The sequence below is a fragment of the Tiliqua scincoides genome, chromosome 8 (genome assembly GCF_035046505.1).
Source record: "Tiliqua scincoides isolate rTilSci1 chromosome 8, rTilSci1.hap2, whole genome shotgun sequence".
NCBI lineage: Eukaryota > Metazoa > Chordata > Lepidosauria > Squamata > Scincidae > Tiliqua > Tiliqua scincoides.
This window is the reverse complement of record NC_089828.1, coordinates 54,451,601-54,467,266: the sequence shown is the minus strand read 5'-3', so window position 1 is coordinate 54,467,266 and position 15,666 is coordinate 54,451,601. Positions and strand designations below refer to the sequence as shown.

Here is a 15,666-nt window from a genome sequence, read left to right as displayed (position 1 = left end):
TGCCAACAGGTTCTGGAATATCAGGGCTGGGAGATGGCCTCTGCCCAGTGGGCCAGCCAGAGGGCATCGTATGGGATCAGTTAGATCAGTGATCCTGCTTAGTATAAATCAGCTCTGTTCAGTGACACAAAAGTTTAGAGGTCATATTTTGTTGTTCAACACCTATGTATGTCTCTGCATGAAGGAGAATCCTGCCTACGTTGTCAGAGGAATCCAGTGCCATTTCCTGTACTTCCCCAGATAGTGGGCTTGGGAACCTCTGGAATTTTCCGTGCCACAAAGACCCCTTGAAAAAGTGAAGCATTCTGTGATCAATGGGCCAGATCCTCCAGCTCCCATGTGTCACATACAAAAACCCAGACCCCTCCCATTCTACGCAGAGCTCGCTGGTGCTGCATGTGTCCGCCGGCGTCTCCTCTGCAAACAGATGCTTTTGTTGCCAGGGCAACGGGGATGTGATGTTGAGTGCGCCACGCAAGTCTTTGGTCCCTGCGAAAGCATGGACTTTGGCGTGCGGCTCTCAGTCAGCTCCAGATGTTAGAATTGAAATGAATAAGTCTAACAAAACATAACTGGGCTGCAGTCCTGAACATACTTAGTAGTGAGTAAGCCCCATGGAACACAATGGGACTTGCTTCTGAGCAGTCGTGCTTAAGCTTGCATTGTTTGTACTTCACACAATTTCTTCAGGTTTTTCAGTGTCTTTATGCTAAAGTTTCTGTAGCATTTTGCATAGGACTTTTAATTATATCTTCCTTTTTTTGAAAGGGTCTCTATGCCTTTAATGGGCATGCGACATGAGGGAGGTGGTGACTCTCCCACACTGGAGATTTTCAAGTAGAGGCTAGGCAGGCACCTGGTGGAGATGCTGTAAGGGAATTTTCTACTATAGGCGGGGGGTTGGATTACATGATCTTATTGATCCCTTCCAAATCAATGATTCTGTTATTCTAAAATTTGCTCTGGTGAGCTTTTCCCAGAGTTGCTGCTCTTCAGTTCAATTCCATTCTCCCTTTGGAAGCCTCTTGAGCTGAAGCAGATAATTTTTCCAAAACCTGTTGCAGATGGTGATTTTTAGAAATTTTTCTGTTTTGGTTTGTAGGGTTGGCACAAGGGAAGTCCATAACAAATTGGAGAAGAACAGGTATGTGGCCTTTAAAAACAACTACAAAATTTTGATCCATTTTGCAGATATCGGGGTTCCTGTGGAGCTCAGTAATGTGGACAAGGTTCTCGGGGGGAGGGAAGCAGAGCATTGCGCCTAACCATGGTTGAGTTTCTTAAACCAGGGTTCGACATATTAGCTGAATTGAGCAGGCTTGTCCACCGTTACTGACCACCACCATCAATGCACTGCTTCAGAGCAGTGTTGGGCATGTTTCAAGATAGGCAATCGTGGCTTGTGGGGATAAAACTAGGCCCGCTGGCATCCCGGTCAAATGAAAGCCTAAACCACACTTGCAAATCCCCTGCAATGCACAGAGGATTCATTGCTTGGCAGGCAGATCTAATGTGGGAAGGGTGCCAAGTTTGAAAGATGGAACGGTTGCTGGCCAATTCCTGCTCTGCAGCCTCCTTTGCTGTGTAGTTGTTCAGTGCACTGCGTAGATGCCAATTCCGTATCCCAATCTGGAGCATTCCCGTTTGATCATCAGCGCCTGCCATATAAGCGCTTGCCATACAGGTAGCTTCCTTGGAGACCCTTGCAGTTGGAAGCCATTCTGCCTGGTTCTCAATCAGAACCCCTTTGGCATAAAGCAGAGGTTCCCAAAATGTGGGTTGCCATACCCTGGGGTGCTGTGGGATGTCCCTGGCGGCCCCATCTACTGGCTGTCCTGGGTGCTGCTATCTTGGATCACATGAAATCTCATGTGACCCAAGATGGTGGCACCCAAATCTCATGGCTCAGGTGCCGTCGTCTTGGTTTGCTCAAGATCTTGCAAGATTTGGGTGCCGCCACCTTGGATTTCGCGCAGTCCTTATGGCGGCGCCTGCCTGAGCGGGGAGAAGAGCCTGTGGGGGTGTTGTGACCCCAGTAAGTTTGGGAACCACTGGTGTAAAGTGTGCCTGCCTTGAGGTGTGACGGTACGGCTCTGTTTCCGCAGGCGTGCCCATCTGAAAGAGTGCTTTGAGACCCTGAAACGCAACATCCCCAACGTTGACGACAAGAAAACCTCAAACCTCAGCGTCCTTAGGAGTGCCTTGAGATACATCCAGGTAGACCCCAATATCTTGATGTTTGGCCCCTCTCCCCCCCCCCCCGAGTTGTGACTCATGTTGACCAAATCAGATACATGTATGGATGTTGCTGTTGTGTTTCTTCTCATATTTATTTGTCTTGATGCTTTGCTTCTCAGCAGGGCTGACTCCCACAGTGTATGAACAGCTGACAATTTGTTGGAAAATACAATATGAGTAACTGTATGTGCGTGGTGGGGAGGGGAGATGGAGCAGTTTGTGTCCTAACTTTCGAGCTTCGTGCTCCTCTTCCTTGCATTTTGAGTTGCTGGTGATCGTGATGTGGGGGAGCGTCTGAGATGTGGAGACTCTGCTATCATCTTGCAGCTGCTGAACCCTGGAGTATCCCTCCCAAGCAATGAGGGCTTCCCTCTTAGAATTGCACCCCAGTATGAAACACATCTGGTGAGACAGATGACTGTGCTATGGTGGGGAATCCAGTGGCTATACAAGTCTAGTAGAACTTTACGATCTTTGGAGAAGAACCTTTGGCTTCCTGTCACTGTCGTGGTTGTGTTGTCTAAGGTGGCACTCCTGGGTCTGTTTACCTTGGAGCACATCCCACAGAACTTCACAGGACTTTACTTACAAGCACATGTGTATGGGGATGAGACTTCCCATGTGGGTCGGGCCTTTGCATTGTTTAGGCCAGCAATTTTCAACCTTTTTCGTCTCATGGCACATTGATAAGGTGTGAAAATTATCAGAGCTCACCATCAGTTTTTGACAATTGACAAGGTACATCATGCTGGGGGTGGGAGGGCTCAGATCCCCAATGGCCCTACTAATAAAATATCCTCCCCCAAACTCCTGTGGTACACCTGCATACCCTTTATGGCACACCATTCTCCCATGGCACGCTGGTTGAAAATCACTGGTTTAGGCTGCAATAATGCATGGATTTCGGTGAATGTACCATGCCATGATTTAGGCAGATTCTTTATGTCTGTATGGTGTCTAAGTCAGCCCAGGGGCTTAGTTCAAACACTGTGCCAAAGGGTGACATAGGTGCTATCCGCCATTTAGGACCTGGACTGTGGTTTGAGCTTCTAAGGGCACAATCCTAACCAACCTTCCAGCACTGACATAGCTGTGCCAATGTGGTGTGCACTACATCCTGCAGTGGGGAGGCAGTCAAGGGGGCCTCTTCAAGGTAAGGGCATGTTTGTTACCTTACCTTGGGGCTGCATTGTGGCTAGGTCAGCGCTGGAAAGTTAGTTCGGATTGCGGCCTAAATGTACAGCACAGGCATAGAGCTGTGCTGCTTATTTTAGTTTCCCATCCACTCAGCCCTCTTGTCCTGGGCGGTGTAACCTCTGGAGGTGGAGAGACAGCTGTAACTCTTCTTTGTCAATTCAGATGTGGCACCAAATGTAGATGGCACCTGTCATGGTTTCCAAACCTACTTCATGCCATAGCTTCCAACTTCTGGTTTGCTAGCCAGTTGCTAACCATGGTTTATCAATTCACATGTTTGTAAGTCTCCTGGACTATGGTTTGACATGATACCTGAATTCAGCCTTGTGCTTCCAGACATGGTTTTTTGTGGCCTGCCCAGATTGCAGTTCTACATGCCGTGGATTAATTTAGGGGAGATATACTGGCCACGTTTAGGTGACTGAACTGTGTTTCCAGTGATCACAAACCGGTCATGGCAAGCTTTGAATTCACATGTTCCCTCTCACCCCTCTTCTTGCTTTGCATGTGAAATGAGAAGATGGAAGCCTTGCATCCAGATTGGCACCTATGGTTTATTCTAACCATGGTTCATTAACAAATCGATATTTGGAACCATGGTTAATTCCTGAACTAACCACAGTTGCATCCAACTTGGAAAACTGTGGTTTATTGTACCTGGAAACTGGCTTATATGAAAGTGAAAGCTCCCAGTTTTCTTCCCTGACATGCATAGGTGGACGAGAAAGGAAATCTGAGGTTCAGTGTGACTTGTTCACGAGCACCTAAAACATGGTTTAGAATCGACTGAATCCGGCCACCGTTGCCATCTGTGCATTCATGTGGCCAGGTTTGCCGTATGCAAACTTGCCAAAAAACCGGTAAAGACTAACGGTGAATCCTCCCTCTACGACTTGTTTCTTGTGGTTACGTGTGGTTCTTCTGCTTGTCTGTGGTGGCTCAGGACTCTATGATGTGGTCGAGCTGGTGATGCAGTAAAAAAGTGAGTCAGAGAACAAGTCAGTCTTACAAACTCACACCTGATGGCAGGAGAGAAACAGCTTGTTGGAATCGAATGGAGTCTGCGCTGCAGCGCAGGGTACAATTGACGTGTTGGTGGGGAAGTTGGAGATGGCAGTTTTCTTTGATAGCACTTGTTAGTGTGATAGAACTAGCATGTCCTAATGGGAAGAGGGAATGTTGTCGCTCTGTTTAACCTTGATTAGTAAGAGGACAGACTGGGGCAGTGGCATAGCTAGAGGGGGGCGAAGCTGTAAGTTTTGCAGGGAGCCTCACCGCAGCATGCATGTGGCCCTTCCCCCTCCCTTTGGAGCCATTCTGGGTGGTGGGAGCAAAACGGGTGAACACCTGGCTCTTTGCACCCCTTCTAACACTGTCTTGCACCCCCCCTGGTGAATACCTGACTCTTTGCACCCCCTCTAGCTACGCCACCGGTCAGGGGGCATCTGGTTGAGTATTGTCTAGGGAAGCAGCTCTCCACCCATTTCTTGCCCAAATAAGGGATGGTGTCGTATACCCACAGAGCCACTGCGAGATCCTTGGAAGATGTGCTGGGTCCAAACTGCACTTGCATATTACGCCGCTAAAATGCACCGTTTGGGTTTGACTTGCATCGTCCACCCCCTTGCTTTTCTTGGGAGGTATTTCTCAAAGCAGCTTATGGTATCAAACGGAATCCTAGTCTTCTGGGAGAGCTGCAGCTACTGCTATGGAACCCGTAAAGCAACTAAGGCCCAAATCCTAACCGACTTTCCAGCACTGGCATAGCGGTCCAGTGGGGCACGTGCTGCATCCTGCAGTTGGGTGGCACTCACGGAGGCCTCCTCAAAGTAAGGAAGTGTTTATTCCCTTGCTTTGGAGCTGCACTGCCCTTATGTCGGCGCTGGAAAGCGGGTTAGGTTTGCACCCTGAAAAGGGTCACTCCCACCCCAAATCGTGCTGTTAGAATCCTTGCTCTGTAGTAACCCCTTATGTTGAGGGGTATATATGCTGGTCACCCTGGTGATATGGTTTATGGGGCACAGTTGGTAATTGGCTCCTCCCCCCCCCAAGCTGCTACTTTCCATCTTGACCTGCCAGGGCATGAAACACATTTGCTGAGGGAAGGCTAAGGGCAAACAGTGGCTGTGAGCCGATCTGTCTGTGGAGCCTCCAGGCTGTGCAGAAGTGCCCCTCTGAATACCAGTTGCCTTCTGTTGCCTTGCTTATGGGCTTCCTGAAAGCATCAGCTTGACCATTGTGAGGTGCAGGACATTGGATCAGATGGATCTCTGACCTCACCCAGCAAGGACCCTCTTTTTGACATTCTTAGGCTCCGTACTGGGTGACAGTACTGGGCGAAACGGCCTGACTTGGGGTAGGCAGCCTCCCCAAGCGTGCAGTTCAGATGGCTCGAGGTGAGCAGCTGATCGCCAGCCAAGGTGGAGCGAGCTATTCGCCTCCTTGTCTCGCTAGCGCACTGAATCTGGAGCCATGATGTCACCGACTGGGACGTCTCTGGTGTTTGCGAGCTGGGCACGCGCTCCCTGCATATTGATTTTTGGTCTCTGGGCAGCCGCCGTTTTCCTTGCGGAATATTTTTCTGTTCTTTCCAATCGGCTGGGCTCTTTCGGCAGCATCAGCAAGCCCCCTCCCCCCCGCCACATCTGTCTCTCTGGCTTTCTGCAGGCTTTCTCTTTCTCCATCCATTCCAAAATTTGGTTGCAGTTCTTTTCTCTTTGCATCCCATCTGCCTATTCAGTCAACCAGCGGTAGTCTTCCCCCCCTTCTCTTCCCTGCAAGAGATGAACAGTAGTGAAAATCAGAACGGTGTCCTCGGATGCCTGAGCAGACGTAATCCATGCGTACAGGAAGCCAAAATATAATCCTCGCTGCAGCACAAAAAGGCCATTTCTCTCCCCTCCCCTTTCAGTTTGATTTCTGCCATCCGGTGTCTGAGAGGTTCATCTGTCGTGGCGCCACTTCCTGCAATCGGCTGTCTTTTGTGTTTCTGATGTGAACCCCCAAATATTTCTGGACCCAGAGCAACCCTTAAACGAGATGCTTAGTGGCCCTGTTGGCTTGTCAAGGAAATTTTCAATATCTAACTAAATTCTATAGATAGGAATGGGAAGTAATGCCTTCCCTTTAGCTGCCGAGAAGGAAATAGAAGAATCACCCTGCTGGATTGGACCATCATTCTGTTTCCCTAAAGTGGCTCCCAGATGCCTCCAGGAAGCTCACAAAGCAGGGCGTGAAAGCAGCAGTGGTATACTCCCAGCATCTGGTATATTGAGGTAGACTGCTTCTGGGCATGGAGGTTCCATTCTTAATTATCACTGCTAATCAGGACACAGGAAGAGCCGTGCCAGATTGGAGCAAAGGTCTTCCTGATTCTGAAGGCTGGCAAGTTGGATGCATCTGTGAAGCTCTCCAGCAGGAGCTTGAAGGCACTAGCCCTCCCCTGCCGTAGCCTCCTGGTATCCAAAGATTAACTATCTCTGTAAGTGGAGACTCCACATAATCTTGACTGATGGAGGATATGTCTGCGAGTCCCCTTGGGTATATAATGAAGATCCTATAGGGCCTGTAGTGAAGATCTTAATAAAAGATACAGGGCTGGTTCTTGCTTTGTCCTGGTCCCAAGCCAAATAGGACGTGAAAGGTGAGAACAGACACCTTGAATTGTGCCTGGGTACAGTCCCGTCCCCCCCCAAAAAAATCTGATGAGTGATGCTCAATTTCCGAGGCAATATATCTTTGAATCTGTCTGTGCTCTTGGTAGTCTTCCAATCTGCTTCCAAGGGCAGCCCTATTTACGATGCATGCAGTAGACCAGGCAAGATCAACACTCACACAACACTCTCACTCAACAAGATCACTCTCACACAACACCAGAACCAGGGGACATCCACTCAAATTGAGTGTTGGGAGAGTTAGAACAGACAAGAGAAAATATTTCTTTACTCAGTGTGTGGTTGGTCTGTGGAACTCCTTGCCACAGGATGTGGTGACGGCATCTGGCCTGGATGCCTTTAAAAGGGGATTGGACAAGTTTCTAGAGGAAAAATCCATTATGGGGTACAAGCCATGATGTGTATGCGCAACCTCCTGATTTTAGAAATGGGCTATGTCAGAAGGCCAGATGCAAGGGAGGGCACCAGGATGAGGTCTCTTGTTATCTGGTGTGCTCCCTGGGGCATTTGGTGGGCCGCTGTGAGATACAGGAAGCTGGACTAGATGGGCCTGTGGCCTGATCCAGTGGGGCTGTTCTTATGTTCTTAACTACAATTCCCAGGAAGCCTTGCAGGTCTCTTGTTATCTGGTGTGCTCCCTGGGGCATTTGGTGGGCCACTGTGAGAAACAGGAAGCTGGACTAGATGGGCCTGTGGCCTGATCCAGTGGGGCTGTTCTTATGTTCTTAACTACAATTCCCAGGAAGCCTTGCAGGTCTCTTGTTATCTGGTGTGCTCCCTGGGGCATTTGGTGGGCCGCTGTGAGAAACAGGAAGCTGGACTAGATGGGCCTATGGCCTGATCCAGTGGGGCTGTTCTTATGTTCTTAAGATGTTACATGAGCTTACATGCTTGGGGCTGGCCTCTTTCGGTCTGGACCTGTAGACGCTGTGGACTGAATCTGGGGCCTTCTGCATGGAAAGCGGGGGCTCTTAAACTGGAACTACAGCCTCTCCCCTAGCTGGTGAAAGGCTCTGGTGCCATAGGGCACAATGCTATGTGCCGTGGGGGCCAGTTGTCCTTGCAAAGATAAGGCCTGATTAGAATGGTTCGGAATGCACATTGGGGTTGAAACGAAGTGGGTGACTCTCTCCCAGTGCCTCTATGTGCGTACGGGGGCGGGGGGGTGGATTGCGTGACTGTTGGGAGAATGACGCAAACGGGAGATCAGGTGTGAAAACTGTTGCTGGCGTCTTTCACTTCAAGTTGTGGGTGGACCTTGTGCGTTGGGGTTGTTTGAATTCTCTCCCATAGGAGGGAAAATCCCCGTTCATAGGCAGCTTGTCATGTCTTCCTTCACTTGTTCTTCTTGACATGCTTGCTTTCTATGTGTAAGGATTGGGATTGGGGTGTTTGGGTTTTCTTGCAGGGGTCGGGGAGTTAAAAAGCTTTAAATTGTGCAGTTTTGTTCCCCAGAAGTTACACAGTTCAATAATAACGGAGGTGGTGGTGGTGGTTCTTTAATATAGTGCTATCAATAGGGGTGGCACTTGACAATAGGTCCCTGCCCCCAAAGGGGTCACAATTGGACTAGATGTGGAATTGGTTTGCCAGACAGATCCTCCCAGTGTAAGTTAAGTGAGTGTGGCAGGTCAGAGGTGAGGATTTGGGGTGTGTCTCGGCCTTTGGAAAGAAAGGATGAGCTCTTGAGAAGCAGGCTGTAGAATGACGGCGTAGGCCCTGCCTGAATCACGACCCGTCTGTTTGCCTACCCACCCCTAATATTTTGAAACTGAGTAGCCCGAATCCCTGAATGCCAGCCCTCTCAGTGTTTGTTAGCGACCAAGGGGGATGTGTTGGGTAGATGTGAGAGGTGGGTGAGCTGTTGGCTGGATGCTGAGTAGGGGAGATTAGATGATCCTGGGGAAAACTCTTCCCCCTCCCACCCCCCAAAATTTCTCAGTTCCTTTTATCTGGCCACATTGATCTAAACCAGGGTGTCCAAACTTTTTGGCAGGAGGGCCACATCATCTCTCTGACACTGTTCTGGGGGCCAGGAAAAAAAAAAAAGCATTAATTTACATTTAAAATTTAAATAAATCTACATAAATGAATATATTGGAGATGGAACTTATATGAATAAATGGAGGTTTTGCAATAGCTTAAGGCCTATGAAAGACCTTTCCTTCACTGCCACTGCTACATCACGGACGTGAAAGCAAGCAGTGGAGAGAGCCCTTGTCCCACAGCTCCCGTGAGAGGTCGAACAGTCACCCTCACGCTGAGAGTAGTCGCATCAGGCCAGCACGGGGTCCAGCAAGTCTCCAGCGGGCCAGAGGCTCATTGGAGACTGGGGGCTCCCTGAGGGCCAGGTTGAGAGTCCCCGAGGGTCGCAAGTGGCCCCCGGCCTGGGTTTGGGCATCCCTGATCTGAACTCTAATGTGGGTTTCTTAGGGCTGAACTACCAGATTGTATTAAGAGGTTAGTTTCATTCTCTGGGAGAACGTTAACAGAACAGGCTCACTGGTGACCTCGTCTCAGTCTAGATCTCCGATCGACGCCTGCGATGTCAGTTTCAGAAAAAACTCAGAACCAAAACTACACATATGGTGGAACAGGTCATCTGGCTGCGATGCCTGCTCTTAAATCACTTGTGACCAGAGCTTTTGTTATCAAGTGGTGTGCGTAAGAGAGAGTCGTAAATGAATTGACTATGTTCTGTTGGGCATGTGGAGAGCCCTGGGCAGCTAAAGATTTCCCGCCCCGCTTGTAAAACGTGTTTTTTGTTTCCTAACAGCTCCGTTTCCTAGCACTGAATCTTAGAAAACGGTTGGTTGTTTTGGGAAGGGGGGATTCCCTTGCCCCTGTTCTTGGCCCTTGTGAGCACTCCTCTATACGCCTTCTCTACATCTGTGCCTGCTTTTAATGGGCTGTCTGTTTGCTGGAGATTCCCAGCTCCTTATGGATCCAGGAAGGCCTGCGGTCTAGCCTCTGGAAAGGGCTTTGGGGGGGGGGGTGCCATGGAGGATGGAGGCATGTATCCTGTGTGGTCCCCCCCCCCTTTGCAGCCGAAGGTCATTGTGACCGTGTGGCCTTCTTCCCTCCAGCCCTCTTCCTCTTTCCCTTCCCCCCAGTCGTTGCCGAGCTTGCCAGCATGTCCACGTGTACGGCAAGCACATGGCTAGCCCCAGCCGGGCGACGTCACCAGGGCTGCCCGCCCAGACAGGAATGCGAGCTGGAACAAGCCGCACGAGGATACGCGTGCAGCTGTGGCCTGCAGGAAAAGGGAGGGGGAACCCGAGGGAGGGAGGAGAGGAGGCTGGGCGGGAGGGTGTTTGGTGAGGGTTAGTATAACTGGCTGCCTCTGTCTTTGACTTCCCTGTTAGTTAGCCTGACCCTCTTTCCTCCCTGGCAGCCGAGGATTTGAAATCCAGGAGCAGCAGGGGATCAAGCCAGACCCAGATCTAGGATTGGCTTTTGGGGGCAGTGGGAGGAAGGGCAGACTCAGTCACACTCTCTGGCCAAAGCTGCAGAGGCAGCTGCAGATGGGAGGAAGCCTCTGGTCCTGGGAAGGGGGGCGGGTGCCGATTATTCTTTCAAACGGCTCACCATGATGTGCAAGATTTTTGCCGACATGCGGCTTGGATGCCAAGAAAGAGACGTCGCTTTGCAACAGCCCACCCCGTTTCTCTTTGGACGGGCTGAAAACAATACAGTTTACTCGAGTGCTTTGAGATCCGTTTGATTTAGGTGCCTGATCAAACCACGAAAATTACGTGCGGCTGCGATCCTGTGCGCGGTCACCAGAGAGTGTGTTGCGCATGAAGAAACATGCACGAGATTGGGCTGCAGCCTCAGGCAGGATGGTGGCCAGCTTGGTTTTCTTGCTATGTCCATCTCTTCCTGTGAAATGTACTTGGGCCTTTAGAACCTCAAAGGAAACAAGTGATTCCCACCTCCATATATTTCAATGTGCGTGATCTAGCTTGGGCACACCAGTTGAAAACTGCTGCTTTAGCCACTTTGAGCAGGGGTGGTGTTACAAGTGGGCCAGACTTTGACTGGCCAAGGGCTTGCACCTATCAGAGTGAATACCCAGAGCCACATCTTTCTCCAGCTATGGTTTACCGTCAGGCAATGTCCTTTGCTCTAAGAACGGCTTTTGGTGAGTTAAGGGGGGAGAGAACTGGTTAAGGTCACAGGCAAAAAAATCAAGTACTTGCTTTTTATAAATAGCAGGCTACGGCTCAGGAATTCTTTCTCTAAGTAGTAGGTGTGTCTTTTGGGCCAGTGATTCCCAAACCTTTTAGCACCAGGACCCACTTAAAAAAAAGCTTTCTCAACCACTCAACCTTAGTGACTATAAAGGTTAATTGGCTATAGTGTTCCCCCATACTGTTTAACCTGGATGCACATACTCTAATCTAACCGTCTAGTCTAATTGTCAGTTTCATGACCCACCAGAAATTGGGTTGGGACCCGTTGGTGGCCCATGCACCCACAGTTTAAGAACCACTGACTTTGATGATGCTTCCGTCCTCCCACCCTTGGTCTATTGTCTGTAATCCCCTCTCCTGGCCTGTGTGAATGTAGGTGGGCCTTGTGTGAGACCTTTGCATAGACCAGGGGTGTCCAAAGTTTTTGGCAGGAGGGCCACATCATCTCTCTGACACTGTGTTGGGGGTTGGAGAAAAATAGAACTAATTTACATTTAAAATTTGAATAAATTTACATTAGTTTACATTGTATTGGCAACCTTCAGTCTCGAAAGACTATGGTATCGCGCTCCGAAAGGTGGTTCTGGCACAGCGTCCAGTGTGGCTGAAAAGGCCAATCCGGGAGTGACAATCCCTTCCACACCGGGAGCAAGTGCAGTCTGTCCCTGGTCTGTCACCCTGGCTATGGGCCCTCCTTCTTTGCCTCTTAGCCTCAGACTGTTGGCCAAGTGTCTCTTCAAACTGGGAAAGGCCATGCTGCACAGCCTGCCTCCAAGCGGGCCGCTCAGAGGCCAGGGTTTCCCACTTGTTGAGGTCCATCCCTAAGGCCTTCAGATCCCTCTTGCAGATGTCCTTGTATCGCAGCTGTGGTCTACCTGTAGGGCGCTTTCCTTGCACGAGTTCTCCATAGAGGAGATCCTTTGGGATCCGGCCATCATCCATTCTCACGACATGACCAAGCCAACGCAGGCGTCTCTGTTTCAGCAGTGAATACATGCTAGGGATTCCAGCACGTTCCAGGACTGTGTTGTTTGGAACTTTGTCCTGCCAGGTGATGCCGAGGATGCGTCGGAGGCAGCGCATGTGGAAAGCGCTCAGTTTCCTCTCCTGTTGTGAGTGAAGAGTCCATGACTCGCTGCAGTACAGAAGTGTACTCAGGACGCAAGCTCTGTAGTTTACATAAATGAATTTATGTTTACATAAATGAATATATTTAAGATGGCGCTTATATGAATGAATGAAGGTCTTGCAATAGCTCAAGGCCTATAAAAGGCCTTGCACAAAGCAAGGCTTGCACAAAGCAAGGCTGGCCTTTTCTTTGCTGCCGCTACTGCATCACAGATGTGAAACAACAAGCAGTGGAGGGAACCCTCATCCACAGCTCACGTGAGACGTCAAACAGTTGCCCTCACGCTGAGAGCAGTCGCGTCGGGCCAGTGTGGGCACCAACAAATCTCCAGAGGGCCAGAGGCTCATTGGAGACTGGGGGCTCCCTGAGGGCCGCATTGAGAGGCCTCGAGGGCCGCAAGTGGCCCCAGGGCCAGGTTTTGGGCACCCCGGCATAGACTGAAGGAGGGCCTTACAGAGAGGGACTCTGAGTTCAGGTTTAGTTGGATTGGGGCCTTAAAAAGCAATCTTTAATTGGGAGACATTTGCACTTGTCCCTCTAGCATCCAGGACTTGGATGAAAAATAGCTTAAATCAAAGGCGGTGTCAGAAGCCCACCAAGTTTCAATCTGTCAAATTAATTAGGATTCCCAACTTGAACACAACTTGCAAATTCAGCAGAGCTCCAAGAATGATGACTAATAATGATGTGTTTGGAAGGGTATCAACGATGCCATTGGGGATGTATCCTTATATAGCGCTTTGGAGCATCCAACACAGTTTGCATACCTCATCTCCACAATCCTGCAAGGTAGGCCTGTGTGGTGGTTGCCGATGGCTGGAAGAGTACAGCTTATTGGAGGCCTCCAAGCGAGCTTGTGTCAAAGCAAGATGCGACCCAGTAGCTTTCCGATCCATAACGCAGGCTGCAGTCCTGTACGTGCTTCCCAGGGGGGAAGATCCTGTTGAATGCCATAGGGCTTGCTTTTGAGAAACCCGCCTAGCGTCACACACTTAGCCAGGGGTGTATCTTGGGTGTGGTGAGACAGGGCAGGTGCCCAGGATGCTGGACACGAACTTACCAAGTGGCAAGCAGTAGCAGTGGCGCCTCCTGTCTGCAACGCTCTGGGTAGTTCTTTGCTTCTCCTCGGGGGGGGGGGGGGGACGATGGCAGCTTTGTGCTCCAGTTCCTTCTCAAGCACCCCCTCCTCTGGGGAGAACCCGGAAGTGTCTGCCTTGTGCCACAAGCACCATAGTTCGCATACTAGCCTGAAGGGGAGCCTCCGCAGGAGAAGGAATGGGGCATGCAAAGCTGCTAGGGCCCCCTCTTCCAGAGAGAACCCGGAGGTGACCTCACACCGCCACATGATGTTGTGATGTTGCTACCCTGGATGCCGGGGCAGTCTGTTACGTCACTGATCTTAGCCTTTCCGCTGCATCGGCTCTCAAAGCAACCTGTGTCTCCTACGCTAGGCTTTTGTGGAAACTGTCAAGAGATGTTTGTGGTTGTGGTTTTTTTGTTTGTTGTTAATTATCCATGCAGTGAAATTCAGGTGACCTAAAGGAAGACACTTTCCAGGAGCATGTGCCTCTCCCCCTTCCAGCCATGAGGTGGCTGTCTTCTTCCACATGGGTGGGGCTCGAAGCCGTTCTGCAGCTGAAGGAGAGCTGGCTTCCAGTGCATCTAGAGCGTTTTTACCTTGTGTGAGTCACATCCTCGACCATATTCCATGCCTTTTGTCCATTTTTTACTGCCTGGCCTGTTAAACAGCACACACACAAAAATAAATAAAGTAGGTCAAGAGGACACCAGCAGTTGGATGAGACTTGGCGTTTTTGTAAAGCTTGTAAGTGCAGGACTGAGCAAAGTTTGTGCCGGATTGGGAAGGAGAGATTCCAAGCCCAGGTGAGCCATGTTGGTAGTTTGCTGCAGGCAAGATTTCAGGAGCTGACCATCATAGCTTCTGTTCCCGCGATGCCTTCCTACAACCCAGCTTGTTCCAGCCCGTATGTCAAAATGACTCTCCAAGTGCTTTTTTTTTCCTCCTATGCTGTGTGCCAAAGCTGAGATTTGGTCAGGAAGCCAAAACAAAGGTTGGTGTTGGACTTGTACAAATGAAACGGGGGAGGGGGACAGTCATGACTAATATTAGTCCAATATTAGTCAAGTTTTCAAAGCGTCATTGTGTCTTGGTTTCTAAATCCACTACCAAGAACGCAGAGAACGGTGGCCCAATCCTAACCTGTGGCAGGCGCAATACAGGGCTGCGGGCAATGGGTCCGCTGCATCCTGTGCACCCATCAGGGACCAGGTCAGCCGGAAGAGGTAAGAAATGAAACCCTTGACCTTCCTTCCTAGTGGTCCTCCAATGGGTTGGCCACCTCAGATCTACACCAGCTCTGTAGTTGGTGTTGCTCTTAGGAGCCCATTAAGAGTGTATCTGGGCCACGCCAGGGGTTTGGGAGACGGCAAAAGCCAGTGTCGCTGTGATCTGCCTTGATCCTAGCTCCTCCGCTGGTAGAAACTTTGGTCTGTGCCGTGCTGCTGGCAGTCACCTTTCCAGCCCTTGCACAGGTCGCAGTGCTATATGGAGTGGTGGAAGGCCTGCTGTTGCCTTCTCTCATGAGGATTGGATTGGATTGGATTGGGCCATAAAACTAGCAAAGGAAACTGCCATCTTTTGGACCGCGTCAAGGTTCAACCCCCTCCTGGGGTTGCATCACAGCAGACTGGAATTATTCCAAAGCTTGGGCTAACCAAGGTACGGTTGGGAACCTGTAGAGAAACTGGAACAGGCCATCAGGGGTGAGCAGGTTGCTATGGAAATCGCCAACCCCACCCCCTCTCTGCACGGAGAACCCATTGCAGGTCTCCCACTCCGAATGTACCTTGCAGGTTGAAAAGGTAGCATAACAAGGATAGGCAAGAAGCTCTCTCCTTGATGTCCTAGTTTTCTACTTGCAGGGAGCTTCTAAGTGGAGAAGAATTACATCTTTCTCACACCTTTGTAGATCCCCCCCCCGGCAGCCCTATTCCACCTTGTATGTAGCTCCAGCCTCTATTTGCACTTGGGGGGAGCTATTGGGGAAGGTAGCGACCCACACCCAGAGCTCCCACACTGCAGTCTGCACTGTAACTCCAGAAAATCCTGAATGTGGGTGATCTGGTGTTGCATGGGGGTCTTTTTTTTCCTAGCTGTTGAAATCCACAGTAGCTGGCTGGGTGTCATCTAGGCAGGGGTCTCCCCCCCTTT

At 50.2% G+C, this 15,666-nt stretch overlaps 1 protein-coding gene across 1 annotated transcript in view; it reads left to right on the top strand.

Moving 5' to 3' along the window:
- MNT (MAX network transcriptional repressor) overlaps positions 1-15,666 on the top strand; it is a 64,073-nt gene that overhangs the window by 23,255 nt on the left and 25,152 nt on the right. Inside the window, exons 3-4 of the mRNA XM_066636034.1 lie at positions 1,103-1,144; positions 2,106-2,217. Of these exons, the coding sequence (XP_066492131.1) occupies positions 1,103-1,144; positions 2,106-2,217 (154 nt within the window). The remainder of the gene's footprint in view (positions 1-1,102; positions 1,145-2,105; positions 2,218-15,666) is intronic.